The 12,569-nt window shown below is 40.5% G+C and overlaps 1 protein-coding gene and 1 long non-coding RNA gene across 3 annotated transcripts; one reads left to right on the forward strand and one right to left on the reverse strand.

Annotated features, from left to right (window-relative positions):
- Window positions 1-560: 560 nt before the first annotated feature.
- On the forward strand, window positions 561-3,472 carry LOC105279551. The gene is made up of 2 exons (XR_893962.2): window positions 561-2,458; window positions 3,325-3,472. It is a non-coding gene; the product is annotated as an uncharacterized LOC105279551 (long non-coding RNA).
- Window positions 3,473-3,739: 267 nt separating this feature from the next.
- Window positions 3,740-12,533, reverse strand: LOC105279550 (regulatory-associated protein of mTOR). 2 transcript variants are annotated; one of them, XM_011339409.3, is made up of 23 exons: window positions 11,890-12,533; window positions 11,601-11,703; window positions 10,811-11,052; window positions 10,588-10,734; window positions 10,328-10,503; window positions 10,183-10,242; window positions 9,983-10,083; window positions 9,727-9,860; window positions 9,196-9,579; window positions 9,007-9,081; window positions 8,649-8,906; window positions 8,404-8,547; window positions 8,080-8,335; window positions 7,940-7,981; window positions 7,585-7,730; window positions 7,402-7,499; window positions 7,218-7,329; window positions 6,865-7,019; window positions 6,610-6,780; window positions 6,248-6,492; window positions 5,004-5,168; window positions 4,608-4,890; window positions 3,740-4,403 (listed from the first exon to the last, which is right to left on the reverse strand). In XM_011339409.3, exons 1-23 carry the CDS (start codon window positions 12,076-12,078, stop codon window positions 4,214-4,216), a joined length of 3,876 nt encoding a protein of 1,291 aa, XP_011337711.2. In that variant the 5' UTR covers window positions 12,079-12,533; the 3' UTR covers window positions 3,740-4,213. The 2 variants fall into 2 exon arrangements, with proteins under 2 accessions (XP_011337711.2, XP_026827955.1); XM_026972154.1 differs by lacking the exon at window positions 7,940-7,981.
- Window positions 12,534-12,569: the final 36 nt, after the last annotated feature.

Consider the following 12,569-nt stretch of genomic DNA (forward strand, 5'->3'; position numbering starts at 1 on the left):
TCCACACGTTTCGTCATAGCGCGTTTGGGTAGCAATTGATGCGATGTTATTTTATAGGGATGCATTTTCAGGAAATGTTTTAAAATCCTGTGTAACGTTGTTTTGGATATTTCAAGAGCTTGGGCAGCTTTCCGAATGGAAGAATTTGGATTCTCTTCAAAATACTTCTTAATATCTTCAATGTTTTCTTCTGCAGCTACAGACACAGAAGGACCTGGCAGATCATGTCTACGGTCTTGGATAGTTCCATACTGCATAAAATTATCGATGATTCTGATAAAAATAACACAAAACATTATTTTAATGAAGATTTATTGCCAAAAAATGGAGTGACGTAACGCATACGTTTAAAGAAATAATAAATTCTAACCTTTTCAGCGTGTTTTCGCTCTTAACTTTATGTTCCGTATTTAGTACGAAACCCCCTGTAAGCATTGCTATAAACTTTTCCTCTGGAAAAGAAGCACTCGACAAGATAAATCTTTTCTTCCGTCGTCAGATTACTCATTTTGACGCGCACGGACTTGCATCTACCACAACCAGAATAAAACTGCGGACACTCAGATGAACGACCGTTAACCGTAAGACCCTTTCTGAAGTCATGGAGGGGAGAACCAATCGTTTACTTTCAGCAACTTCCCATGGGACACCCTGTATGTACACAAGATCGGTGTAACGCGTGATCATATTGTATTTTGCTATAAGAGGCGATTATATAATTATACATTAATGTACAATAGCATACAGCGCGAAGCCGCAACACGTAAATCGTGCTCCTCGGCTCACTCTCCCCTAAACGCCCATCTCGGCATTTGTTATTGCTAGCTAACGGTATAATAGCGACGCGATCATCCAGTTGCATATAATACACAGCGGAGGAGCTATCATGGAATTTACGCTTACTATTCCGAGCGGAAATTTTCGAGTGCTCGAGCTCTTTACGAGACCCTTTCGAAATCGATCCGCCACCATCGCGCGATAACGTACAAATGGTACCGGTTTGTCCCGACCGCCCGCCTCCGTAGATCGCGTCCCGATCGTAATCGACTTTCCCGCACCTTCGAACGGCGTTTCAAGAACTTTCCCATCGTTTTGCATACCATTCGCACGTCCGTAAAAGGACGCTCGACGAGGGAGAGGGTCGTTCCTTCCTTCCCTTTGTGGTTTCGACAATGATTCCATAATAGCTATTCAGAAATCGATCTAGGTACATCGGCGCATGCTCGACCGTGCATAATTTCCATATCTCCTTCCTTAGTTTGCAATTTTTCTCAAGAAAATTCGAATCAGCGTAATTTGTCCGTCGAAGAAAAAAATATCACGTAACTGTAAAATTCGACTAAAGCTTAGGGAGAAGAGAATCGGTTGACGCGAAATTATAGTAGATAATTTGAATTATGGCGCGATGATTTTCAATCAATTGGCCGCAATGCAATTTTGTGCAGTGATTTTTCACGGCGCCAGAATTTAAATTTTCTATTTGAACATCTGTACAGTTTCCTCGCATTATCTATTAAATGTTAGTCGGAGCATCTCTCCTTAAAAACGGCGATATGTGCTTCTCGCGTAGCAGGCTTACGCTTATTCTTCACACTTTACGCTACGAAAATAATGCCTCAGATAGAATGTCAGATTTCGTGAATAAAGCGTGACTTATTCTATTTTGTCTCCTATTTATTTCTATCATCTTTTTTATTGTCTGAAATGTGTGACGCGACGTAACGGAGGATCGAGGGGCAGCCTTGTGAGCCGCGTAAATCACATATAACTGGCGCAAATGTATTGTGAGCGAGAAATCTAATAGGCACAGTAGCCATGCGCTGATAATAGACATCCAATTCGTTGACCGAGTGTGGAAATATCGCAGCGGCGAAACATGGAGTCGAACGAATCGCCTCGGCAAGAGCAAAAGGAAGGAAAAAGAAAAAGAAAAAAAACAAATGTAAAAATAATCGACGATCGACATTGGTGTTTAAGTACATCCAACGCTGCGTGTACGCGCATCCACGTATCTGTACGCATCTATAATCGGCGGAACTCTTTACACAATATCATACGCAATCGTCATCAATCCTCGTTACTATATCGCGCGCCTAGACTGCGTCAGCGCGTGCCAATAACAAAACTATCGTGTAACGTGGAGAGATAAAGTGCTATCTGCATCTCTCGCGTCTCCTCTCGCTTTAACCGGGTCGCGCGTTTCCTATGATACATGCATTTACGTATTTACAATATTACCTATCGTTACGCTAATATAGTTGTCTCACGGTTCACGCGTATCGTTTAATGCGATTCGCACTCCTAACTTGGCAGTGGAATCGCTTTATCTATTACGCACCGTGAAGAAGCTACGATTGCATCTCCGCAGAAATATTATGCGTTACTAATAACAGTGGAAGTGAACGCGCGAGCAAAACGGAGACGGATCAATAAATTAGTAACATAAGTAATATACAGGGTGTCCCAGACCTACCGTATCGCCGGTTAATGGTAGATTGCTGAGGTGATTCTGAGACGAATGTTCCTCTTGCAAAGTGTCGAGGGTGGCGTAGTTTCGGCGCTACGAAGGGTGTAGTTATCCTATCCTTGTGTAGAATTTTCCCGCGTTCAGTGACGGTGGGTCGAAGGGGTCCCGCGCATCGCGCACGCTTCAATTTGGTCTTAATTTTCCGCGGCTGTTCAAATTGAAGCGTGCGCGATGCGCGGGACCCCTTCGACCCACCGTCATTGAACGCGGGAAAATTCTACACAAGGATAGGATAACTACAACCCTTCGTAGCGCCGAAACTACGCCACCCTCGACATTTTGCAAGAGGAACATTCGTCTCAGAATCACCTCAGCAATCTACCATTAACCGGCGATACGGTAGGTCTGGGACACCCTGTATAATTGCGCTATCAATATCCGCCGTACATCGTCCAGCGACGCGCAAATTACGCAGCCATGATCGCAAATATAATAGTATCCGTATTCTGCAATGATTTTCATAATTATCGTTCGATTATCGTTCAACGTGCGGTAGTCTTTAAACAATCTGATACGTAAGTCAGTTACAGGATACCTCAAAATTTTTATAGTTGAAAAGAAACCACTGTATATGTATAATACCACATTATTAGGATTTTTTAGGATTTTGAACAAAAGTTTCTTTTTTCAAAATCGGATAATTGTATGAAAAAATATTATCGTGTTTTTCACGCTTCTTCGTAATTTCGTACATCTGTATCTGACATCTTCTCTGCGATCACATCTGCGTCACTGACCCGTATTGCACACGGTCTAATATCTAATATTGCCACTAAATTAACATGTGCATGTAATAGGTGTGCTTTGTCAAACCTAACTTACTTATGCGAAGTTTGTACGATATCGGTAACGGTTAAAATCTCTCGAAACAAATCTACATTACTTTATCGGTCAAGAACATAATGATAGCAGGAATTAGACAACAAGGAGAGAAGGAAAAAAAAAGGTAAAAGGTAATTATGAAGAAATGATGATGAAATTCTATACATTAGCTACTTTTTCACACGTAAGCTTATAAAAATGCATTATATAATGCGAGCCGTATTTACACAGCCACGTTGTGATCGATTCGGTAGTTAAAATATCTCCGTTGCGCAAAGATCTTGACGGAGTGTAAGCTTTAGTCTGAAGCAGATATTGCATGGCACAATAGTTGAGATTGCTTGACCATACGGACCGTCAGTATTCGTCAAACTTGTCATTCTCTCCTTCTTTTTCTCAGCCACTCTCGCGTACGAACTCGCATTAACTTTTTTTATCACAATGCACGTACATACGCTTTATTATGCTTTAAGGTTTATGCATCGGGACATCAAAGTATTTCCGATACCTTTCTCGCGCGTAAAAATCACATCGAGATGCACAACAGGTGATACCTCCAGACCGTCCTTGATCATCTCGGAATACTTTGGTTGGTCCGTTCACAGTATTCAGTTTTATCACAAAAACTATAGCTATCCTCTTTCTATCCGTTGCACGAAATAATAGGCAAGATCGTCTAAGAAACAGCGAAAAAAGGAGGGACTATTCTCTAATCGTTGTGGAACTAGTTTACGGTCCTCTCACGATGGAGGCAGCAATGATTCTAATTTCGTCGACGATATATCGCAATATGCAAACGAACGTAAAGTGCCTATAAATTTACAAAATTTTGCAAAGATTTTACATAAACTCCATCTCTAGTAGTCATCTGCGTGATTCATACACTGTGAAAGTACTGTCCACAAAGCCAGCTGCCATGGTCACACGATATGGATGATAGCTCAAACAATTTACAGGACTAAGACGCGTACCCATGAATCCCTCGTGGAATTTTATCGTGTTGAGATGTTGGCCTGATGTATTATAGATACCGATACAGTGATTCGTAGTGCCACTAAAACAAAAATACGTTCTTTCATTGGAAGAATTCAGCAAGAGAATTATTGTTAAAATAAGTACTCTACAATTTATTATTATTATCGTTAAAGTTAAACTCAACACATTAATTAAACACATTAATGACAATTTACAATCGTCACATTAATGTGCTATACTAACAACTTTAACGATAATAATAGCGAGATTTAATTGCGCTTACCAGGTGAAAATATCCGCTATCTCGTGGACGGCCAGTGCCGCGATACCAGCCGCTACCTGAATCGTGCTCACGGAGGAATTCTTTCTAAGATCGAAAATCCTGATGTCGCCCGAGGAAGAGCCAGTAAACAGTTGCGGCGCGGATCCCGTAGATTTTCTTAGGAAGGTGCCCAATACCCAGGCGGTGTGTTCCCTCCAGGTCATAACTCTCGCTTCCGCGGGCGGTAGTCTGCGATCCAGGAGTCGGACTGATCCATCGCCACAGCCCAGTGCCATCATTGCACCTGTTGCAAAAATTTTACCATTAATATGATATCTGTTTAATATAAGAAAAACTGTATGCTATAATAAACATAAATTATAATAATATAAAGAAACATTTTTCTAGACTACCGGCCTGTATTATCAAAGTCGATACAAGTGGTGCAACAATCGGCGCCCGTCGGTATATCTTGCTTCTTTAATTCCGTTTCCGCATCCCAGAGTCTGACGATGCGAACGTCGCCTGTCACTGCTAAAGTGAGCGATTTTTGCTCCCACTTTGTGACCAACTGTGCCGCCGCTGAAAACATGTAATCATAATATATTATTAATAACAGCATATTATTAGAGGAGAATCCCCTATTATGAGATATGCTTCTAATATGAGATAATGGAGTTTCTGCTAAACTAGTGAGCACCATCTGTTAATTCCACCATAAACTTATTACTCTTGGTGTAAAATGTATTTAGTGAAAAATTCATTGTTCGTTTTTGCGTTTAGCTTTTGCAAGAAAAGGTTTGTGAAATTGTGAACATGTCAAAGGAACTTAAGGTAAGTCTTTAAACCTTGTTTATTACATAATAAAGAAATGGTTGGCAATAAATTCAGTATGCAATGATAGAGTAGAATCGTAGTAACAGGAAAATACGCGATTTGTTGAATTGCTTAATTGCAGAAGTTAGATTTCATGATCGCGGAACCGCTAGGCGTGTGGCTCGTATAATGAGATATTCGGGGTACTCTTAATATGAGATAATTATTGCTCGAATATGAAGAGTATGTAGTGTAATAAAAAGAAAGAAAATACTACTTAAGGTTAAAGAAAAGTTAATACGAATTTATATTACGAATTTTTGTGTATTTAATTTTTATAGAATCTGACTATGGAGGTTAGAGAAACGAGGAAGCGTCGACAGTGGAATCATGAAGATTTGGCGAAGGCTGTGGCAGCAGTATTTTTATAAAAATATCTAATAAAGTTTTTTACTTGCAATACTGATGTATTTTGCACTTTTAACACCGATTTCTCAAGGTATCTTATATTAGGAGCACACTTTCACGATCTTGCGTAAAGCTCTTTTTTCAAATTTTTTTAATTTTCAGAAAAAATAATATTTAAATTAGATTTTTTATTTCACCAACCTAAAGCTTATTAAATTCTCTTCAAGAGAACGTATTACATTTTTGAATTCTGCCTATAGATTTCCTTACATTCGGCAAAATCGATATGGTATCTCATAATTGGGGACTTTCCTCTATATTGCAGTATTGAATTTTCAAGTTATTTAGTCACATTTAGTCACATTATTAAAATAATTTCCGATTCGCAACACTAAGGAAGATAAATTATTGAGCTTTACTTGTTCTCCAGTACATACCACTAGAAGTTTTGGTTACAGGCTGCACGTCCGCTAACGCTTGCCACGCTGTGAGCAGAATTGGATCGCGGCTTATCGTGCCGTTATAATTCTTCCATACTCGTACGGAACCATCGTCAGAACCCGCCAATAACAGGCTCAAGTCGTGGGAATTGATGAACTCGAGCGCCGTGACGCGCGATTTCGTTTTACTTCCGCGACTCGCGCAGTAAGTCAATTTCGTGCCACTTTGATAATCCCATACTCTGGAAGAAATACAGAGAAATGTTTTTAATAAACGTTAAACAGAAAATCCTCCTTTTACGCATAATATAGGATATCGCGTTTCAAATATTGAAGAGAAAAGCAGAAAATTTAAATACCCAAAGCAATCCTTGAGAGCGACGGCTAAATGCGGCTCGAAAGGATGAAAAGCCAAAATCTGAGGTGAATGGGGACACCTCGCGTGATACACCTGCGATTCCACCTTGTTTTGCGGCGCGCGTAATTGCTCTTCCATCGCGTCCTGTCTCTGCTTCGCGTTGCGTATAAATCTACAACGATCGAGTGCGACACTTCGTATAAGAAACTACGAAAGCTTGATTGAGATTTCCTTAAATTCTAAGAATTTTATTTACCGCCATTCCCGTTCGAGGTACGGTCTGCTCTCCACATCGTCCATTTCGTCTTCCAGGCTCACAGGCTGAGCAAACTGAGCGCAACTCCATTCGACAAATTGCGAGATTGTCAATGGCGTTTTTACACCAGGTACTTCATCCGTTTCTTCAGATATCTACAGTTAAGAATTTATTTCAGAAAACACTGTTATTGAACTTTGCAGCTATATACGTGCAAGCTTATCAGTTGTAATATTATTATCGCAAATTGCCTTGTAACTTTTCTTTACATTTCTGGTTTTTAAGACATAATCTGTTGTAATAAGCACATTTATAACAATCATTAAACAAAAGTAAAAAAATATGATTCTTACTGTATTAGGAATGGGTTTTCTTGTACGGCTACTGTGCGGTAGAACTCGCGTAGAACGCAGCAAATCCGTCCCAGAGTTGACAGCAGTTGGTGGCGATTCTCCTTTGCTGTTACTAAAGCGCAAGAATTATTAGCGACACATACTCATTTGATCATGTCTTATACTGAAATAAGCTTTTACGCACCTCAAATAACCAGTTCGATTTGACGGAGATGGTGGAAGAGACAACGACGAGGAGATTTTTGTTTCAGCTACTTCCTTGGGTGCAGAAGACGCCTTCATCTAAAATTTTTCGTGTCTTACATGTCGAAAATTCAGTATAACTATACGATCAAGGTGTGAATAACACGTTAAATATCGGTATTACCTTATTACGAATATGATTGGTAACTTTCTGCGACATAGCACCGACCGCTGGATGAGGATCGTTATCGAGGCTACACAATCCGTGCCACAATTTCATATAAACGCTACCGTAGGAGAGACTCGGTAAGTTTCCAAGAGAACTGTGACCTGCAATGAACGAAATATAAAATTTATGAAATTATTATGGCTTAATTAAAACTTAATTTAAGAGATAAAAAAATATATATCATGGCTATCATACAAAGCTTGTGCGAAGCTAAGCATTATAATATTATACCAATGGAAATTGCACAGTTGCGCAGAAACAAAAGATTAGCTATGTACGAACATGCAATGAAACTTCCAATCATTATTACCGAGTGACTCGCAAGGTTTCCTGACGAACTCCCAATTATTACCTGGTACACGAAAGAATCAAGAATAACTGTTCGATCTATTCAAAGAGTATTGATTGACTTTCGACTCTTCTCAAACCAATAGCACCTTGTTATCTTACCTAAACTGCTGATCGACGACGAAGACGATACTCTTTTAATACGATCTTGCGTGAATCCGTCGGTCGTGTCCACCGTGTACGCATTGTTGGGAGACAGCATTTTCAACCTGTCGCGCGAGCTGATACGTCTCATGCCGCTGAACGGCGACAGCGTTTCCACGATAAGATCCTTCCGACTGTTTTCCTCGGCAATGGCCAACGTCACGAAGGAGTTTTCAAAATGCAGCACCATCCATTGAAGAGCTACCACTAATTCCTGCAATATCAATTTCATCATAACGGTCCGTCCGATCCGATATAAATCACGTCGCAGTTTTGGCTTACCTTTCTAACTAACGGACACATGTCGTGAGAAACGGTATTAATAAGCGTCATTGCAATAATCTGATCGATGTTGTTCGCGTGCTCGCTCCTAGTCGTAACGCTGTTTATAAATGTGCCCAGTGCGTATACGCTGGCTGCCCGGACCTGTAAATTAATACGTTTCAATTACATTCAATTCCACAATCACACAAATTTAATAATAATAAGTTTATGGAGTTAACAGCTCCAAAGGTCGAAATCGTTACCTCTGGGACAGGATCCTTTAACAGCATGAACAACTTCTCATGAGCGATGTCCCTGACACCGCACCATCTCGCCTTGTCGTAGTTGTGCCACAGTCGCGCCAGACACAAACAGAGCCACTGTCGCAGCAAGGCGTTCGTGTCTCCCAGTTGCTCCAAGCATATTGAAACGAGACTACCCTGATTCGCAGCTACCTGACCTGGTCGGTAATCGTTGACTATACTAGCAAGTACGAATGCAGCTAACGTCCTGTGTTCACTCTGAAATACAATTAGACGCACTTTCGTTATGAAAAAAGTTTAGTCGCCATCGCCTGAATTTTTGTTGCCGGTTGAAATTAGGTAATAATTTGGGACATACCGGAATCGAAGTGTCCTGAAGCACAGAGAGAAAATATTTATGTCCACCATCGCGCACAAGATCTGCTTGACACGTCTGTAATTGAAAAAAATTATATATATCTGTACACTTAAATGTACAGAACATTTGTAAATATTTCAATATATAAAATTAAATATAATAATGTATAGAAACGTGAAAGAAACTTACATTATCCACAGCTAGAATCTTTGCCCATATAAAAACAAGTAAGGGTCGAAGTTCTCTAGCGTTGCTCTGTAATAATTTTAGAACATATGGGAAGATACCGACACTAAGTGCTAGATTAACCGCCCATGGACCAAGATCAAGGAAGCGACCTAACAGCTCTAATGCTCTCAGTCTATGCACTTGACTCAACAGCACTTGGAGGACAATTGGAAGCTGCTCAGGTGGACTACGATTCTTTGATCCTAGATTGAGCCACACTTGGAAAGCCGTGAGCTGATCCTCGAAAAATGATGAATGCACATATCGATCCTCATTTTCCGAGACTGTCGGCAATTGCGCCAGACATAGATCGAGCGCCATATCCCAAGCTTGCCACATACGATGCTGGAAAACGCATGTATCAATCTATCATACTCTTATTCTAACTTTTGGAATAAACAGTATTTATTGAAATTTAACACACATTTATACATTAAATGTACTCCACGTAGAGTTAATCGCCAATTAATTTACTACTAACGATCAATTTACCTGATAAGTCGGTGGCAATTTAGGGGAAGAGACTGGCGTGCAATCATAAGAACGAAGTATTCTCTCTGCTAGCAAGAAATTTCTAAAGAGACTCGCAACTAATAGATCTTGCCTGAATAATCTTTGGAACAGATCTAAAAGCAAAATAATAATATATTCTAACAGTCACTTTACTTTCATCTTGCACAAATTGTATATTTATTTTATACTTACCTTGTATAGAAATCAAAATAAGTATACCGTTCAAGTTCCTTACCTCTTGGCAAAGTATTCCACGCTATTGTGTCGGTGATGGCAGTAAATATCCAATTAAGCTCACCTAACATTGTTCTCCTATCAGTCAATTGTCCAGGAATTCTAAAACGTATACGCAAACATTTGTGCGATAATTTGTGATAAGTGCCTCTCTGTTCTACAAAACGTAAAATTTTATGATATAACGTAATGTAATCTTACTTGTCAATGAGATCAAGAGATATGTTGGGAACTAATTTGGATGTAGGTTGCATCGCAAACCTAAGAAAAAGAAAAAAGATATCGCATTGATACATGTAGGTTTCCCTTTCCCTTTTCCATGTACGCCCATATCCGAAAGTCTTACCAGCGTATTGCAATCTTTATCGGAGTAGTAAGACACGATGTAAATATATCCGCGGGTAAATTCGGATTCATAGGTAAAATCTGATTAGCCGCGCACGCTGCTAGTTGAATGCAATTCTTGTAACACGGCGCCGCAGGACACGTCACTCCAGTTGCACGATTTTGCTGCTTCTCCATCTGCAAAGACCGATCTCACTCGACTGTCCTGTGCGTGTATCTCGACAATACTTATAATTTCCAATAAAATGTTCGAGTACGTACCTCGTATTCTTTCTCGTGCTGGTCGGCAAATTGCTGAAAAGATTCGACTATAATGCCCGCGTTGGAACAATCATATACATAAATACTAGGTGCACCCATCCAAGTCTGTAAGTCATATACTGACAATGGAATGTACTGCGTATACGTCTGGAAAAATATATCATCGTTAAAATAAATATTGTGTTGAATGTACCGAATATAATTATATCGTTTCCGTACTGACCCTATTAAATACCCATATTTCACCGTTAGTGGTAGGCTTGGGCACACCATGACCGTTGTAATGAAACAAAACTCTCTCCTCCTTGGCGTTTCGTCGCAGGGATGTACACAATTTTTTGACTTCCTCGACAGTTGGATCCAAGCTCTGTTTGTAACGAGCTCTCGGCTGCCACCGTTCATACTGCTTTTGCAAATTCGAACCGATAGTCTCAAGAGCTTTTTGAGGGCTTACTGACAACGGATCTAGAAAGATATTTGTGCCAAAAATTTTATATTTAAATTATTGGAAAATTATGTTTATTTTTTCCCAAATTATTTTGTTTTTGATCTTGCTAGGTATGGAGTGCATATTTAGGCTGCGGTCCGAAATGCGCTCACAGTGCTGAAAGCGTCCTCCATCCTTGTTGCTTATTATATATCGAAGAAAGATAGAAGACGCTTTCAGCACTGTGAGCGTATTTCGGACCGCAGCCTTAATAAAAATACACTTGACTTTTATAAAAATGATATTTCACTGTTATGTAATATTTTATTACGACCGCTGAAACTAGCTTGATTCATAAAACTCGACTTTAAATATTGAAAAAGTTTTCAAAAATTTAAAGCAAAATTCCGTCAAACGGCACCATCTAGCGGATCTTCACAGAGGCGTCGGCACTCCACCGCAGCCTTGACAAATTCAATCGGCGTAGTGCACATGGATAACCTCAAAATTGCAATTACATAACGATGTGCAAGCGGGGAAGGGCGGAACGTAAATAAGCGCGAGGGTTAACTATGCTTTCAGTTACCTATCCAACACTCGAGACGTGCGCACGGTTGCGTCTTGACGATATCCGGTGGGTCAACACCGACGTTCAGGCATAACACTAAGGCAACGCTCACGGTCTTCATCTAAAAATAAAAAAACACGTGCACCATCACGATGATCCATTTACGGGAGACTTTGCGCTCGGTGAGGCTAAAGTCGCAATTGAAATTCTTTATTTGCAATTATCGCGCATTTCTTCGCGCTCATTGAAAAATTAAGCGAATATGTGACCGTATTTTCTGAGCGTTCCGTGGTGTTTGTATACATACCCGCTCCTTCATCCGCCAAGTCTGACTGATGCAACTCACACTCTCGATCGTCGCATTGTGACGAGGCTTGCAGAATGCCAATTGCATTTGCCAGTCTTCCTCACGGCCGGCTCGCCTGGGCGCGTTACTCGGCATCGTCGACGACGACGCTTCCTGACACGACTTCATCCTGGTGTAGCTCACCGACATCGGAGCGTGTACAGTAACACCCGATTAACGCGTATCTACTGCAACGATAATGTACAAACGCGGGATAAAACGCGCGCGCCAGCACATATTCACCATTTATTCGCGGCATAAAAACACCCCGACGGGGCGCGACTTGCCGAGTTTGCTGCACTCGTCGCCATGTTAACATTCAGTTCCGATTGGAATGTCGCCATGAATTACATCGGACATGATGCGAAAAAACGGTTTACTTGTTGTTCAGACAGAGCTTGCGGTAGTTGATGCTCCAAACGCTTAAAACATTTTCTCTTCTTTTTTATTAGAAAGAAGACCTCCGGGAAGTTAGCCGGGCAACTTTTAATTTTTGACTTTACGAATCGCAGGGGTAGAAAGAAGGAAAAGGATAGAGTGTTCTGCAGCATTTGGAGCATTACCTGGACCGCAGCTAAGCCGTTTGTGCGCAGTTCGTTTGAACAGTAATAATTATTATATTAGTGCAAATTAATTCGATA

This window comes from Ooceraea biroi, chromosome 9 (genome assembly GCF_003672135.1).
Source record: "Ooceraea biroi isolate clonal line C1 chromosome 9, Obir_v5.4, whole genome shotgun sequence".
Lineage (NCBI taxonomy): Eukaryota > Metazoa > Arthropoda > Insecta > Hymenoptera > Formicidae > Ooceraea > Ooceraea biroi.

Coding starts and splice junctions, on each gene's coding strand:
- LOC105279550 (XM_011339409.3), bottom strand. CDS start 12,078: ATGTCGGTGAGCTACACCAGGATGAAGTCGTGTCAGGAAGCGTCGTCG. Junction 7,982..8,079: donor GTCGTCGATCAGCAGTTTAG/GTAAGATAACAA, acceptor TTCGTGTACCAG/GTAATAATTGGGAGTTCGTC. Junction 4,891..5,003: donor TATCGACTTTGATAATACAG/GCCGGTAGTCTA, acceptor TTTTTGCAACAG/GTGCAATGATGGCACTGGGC.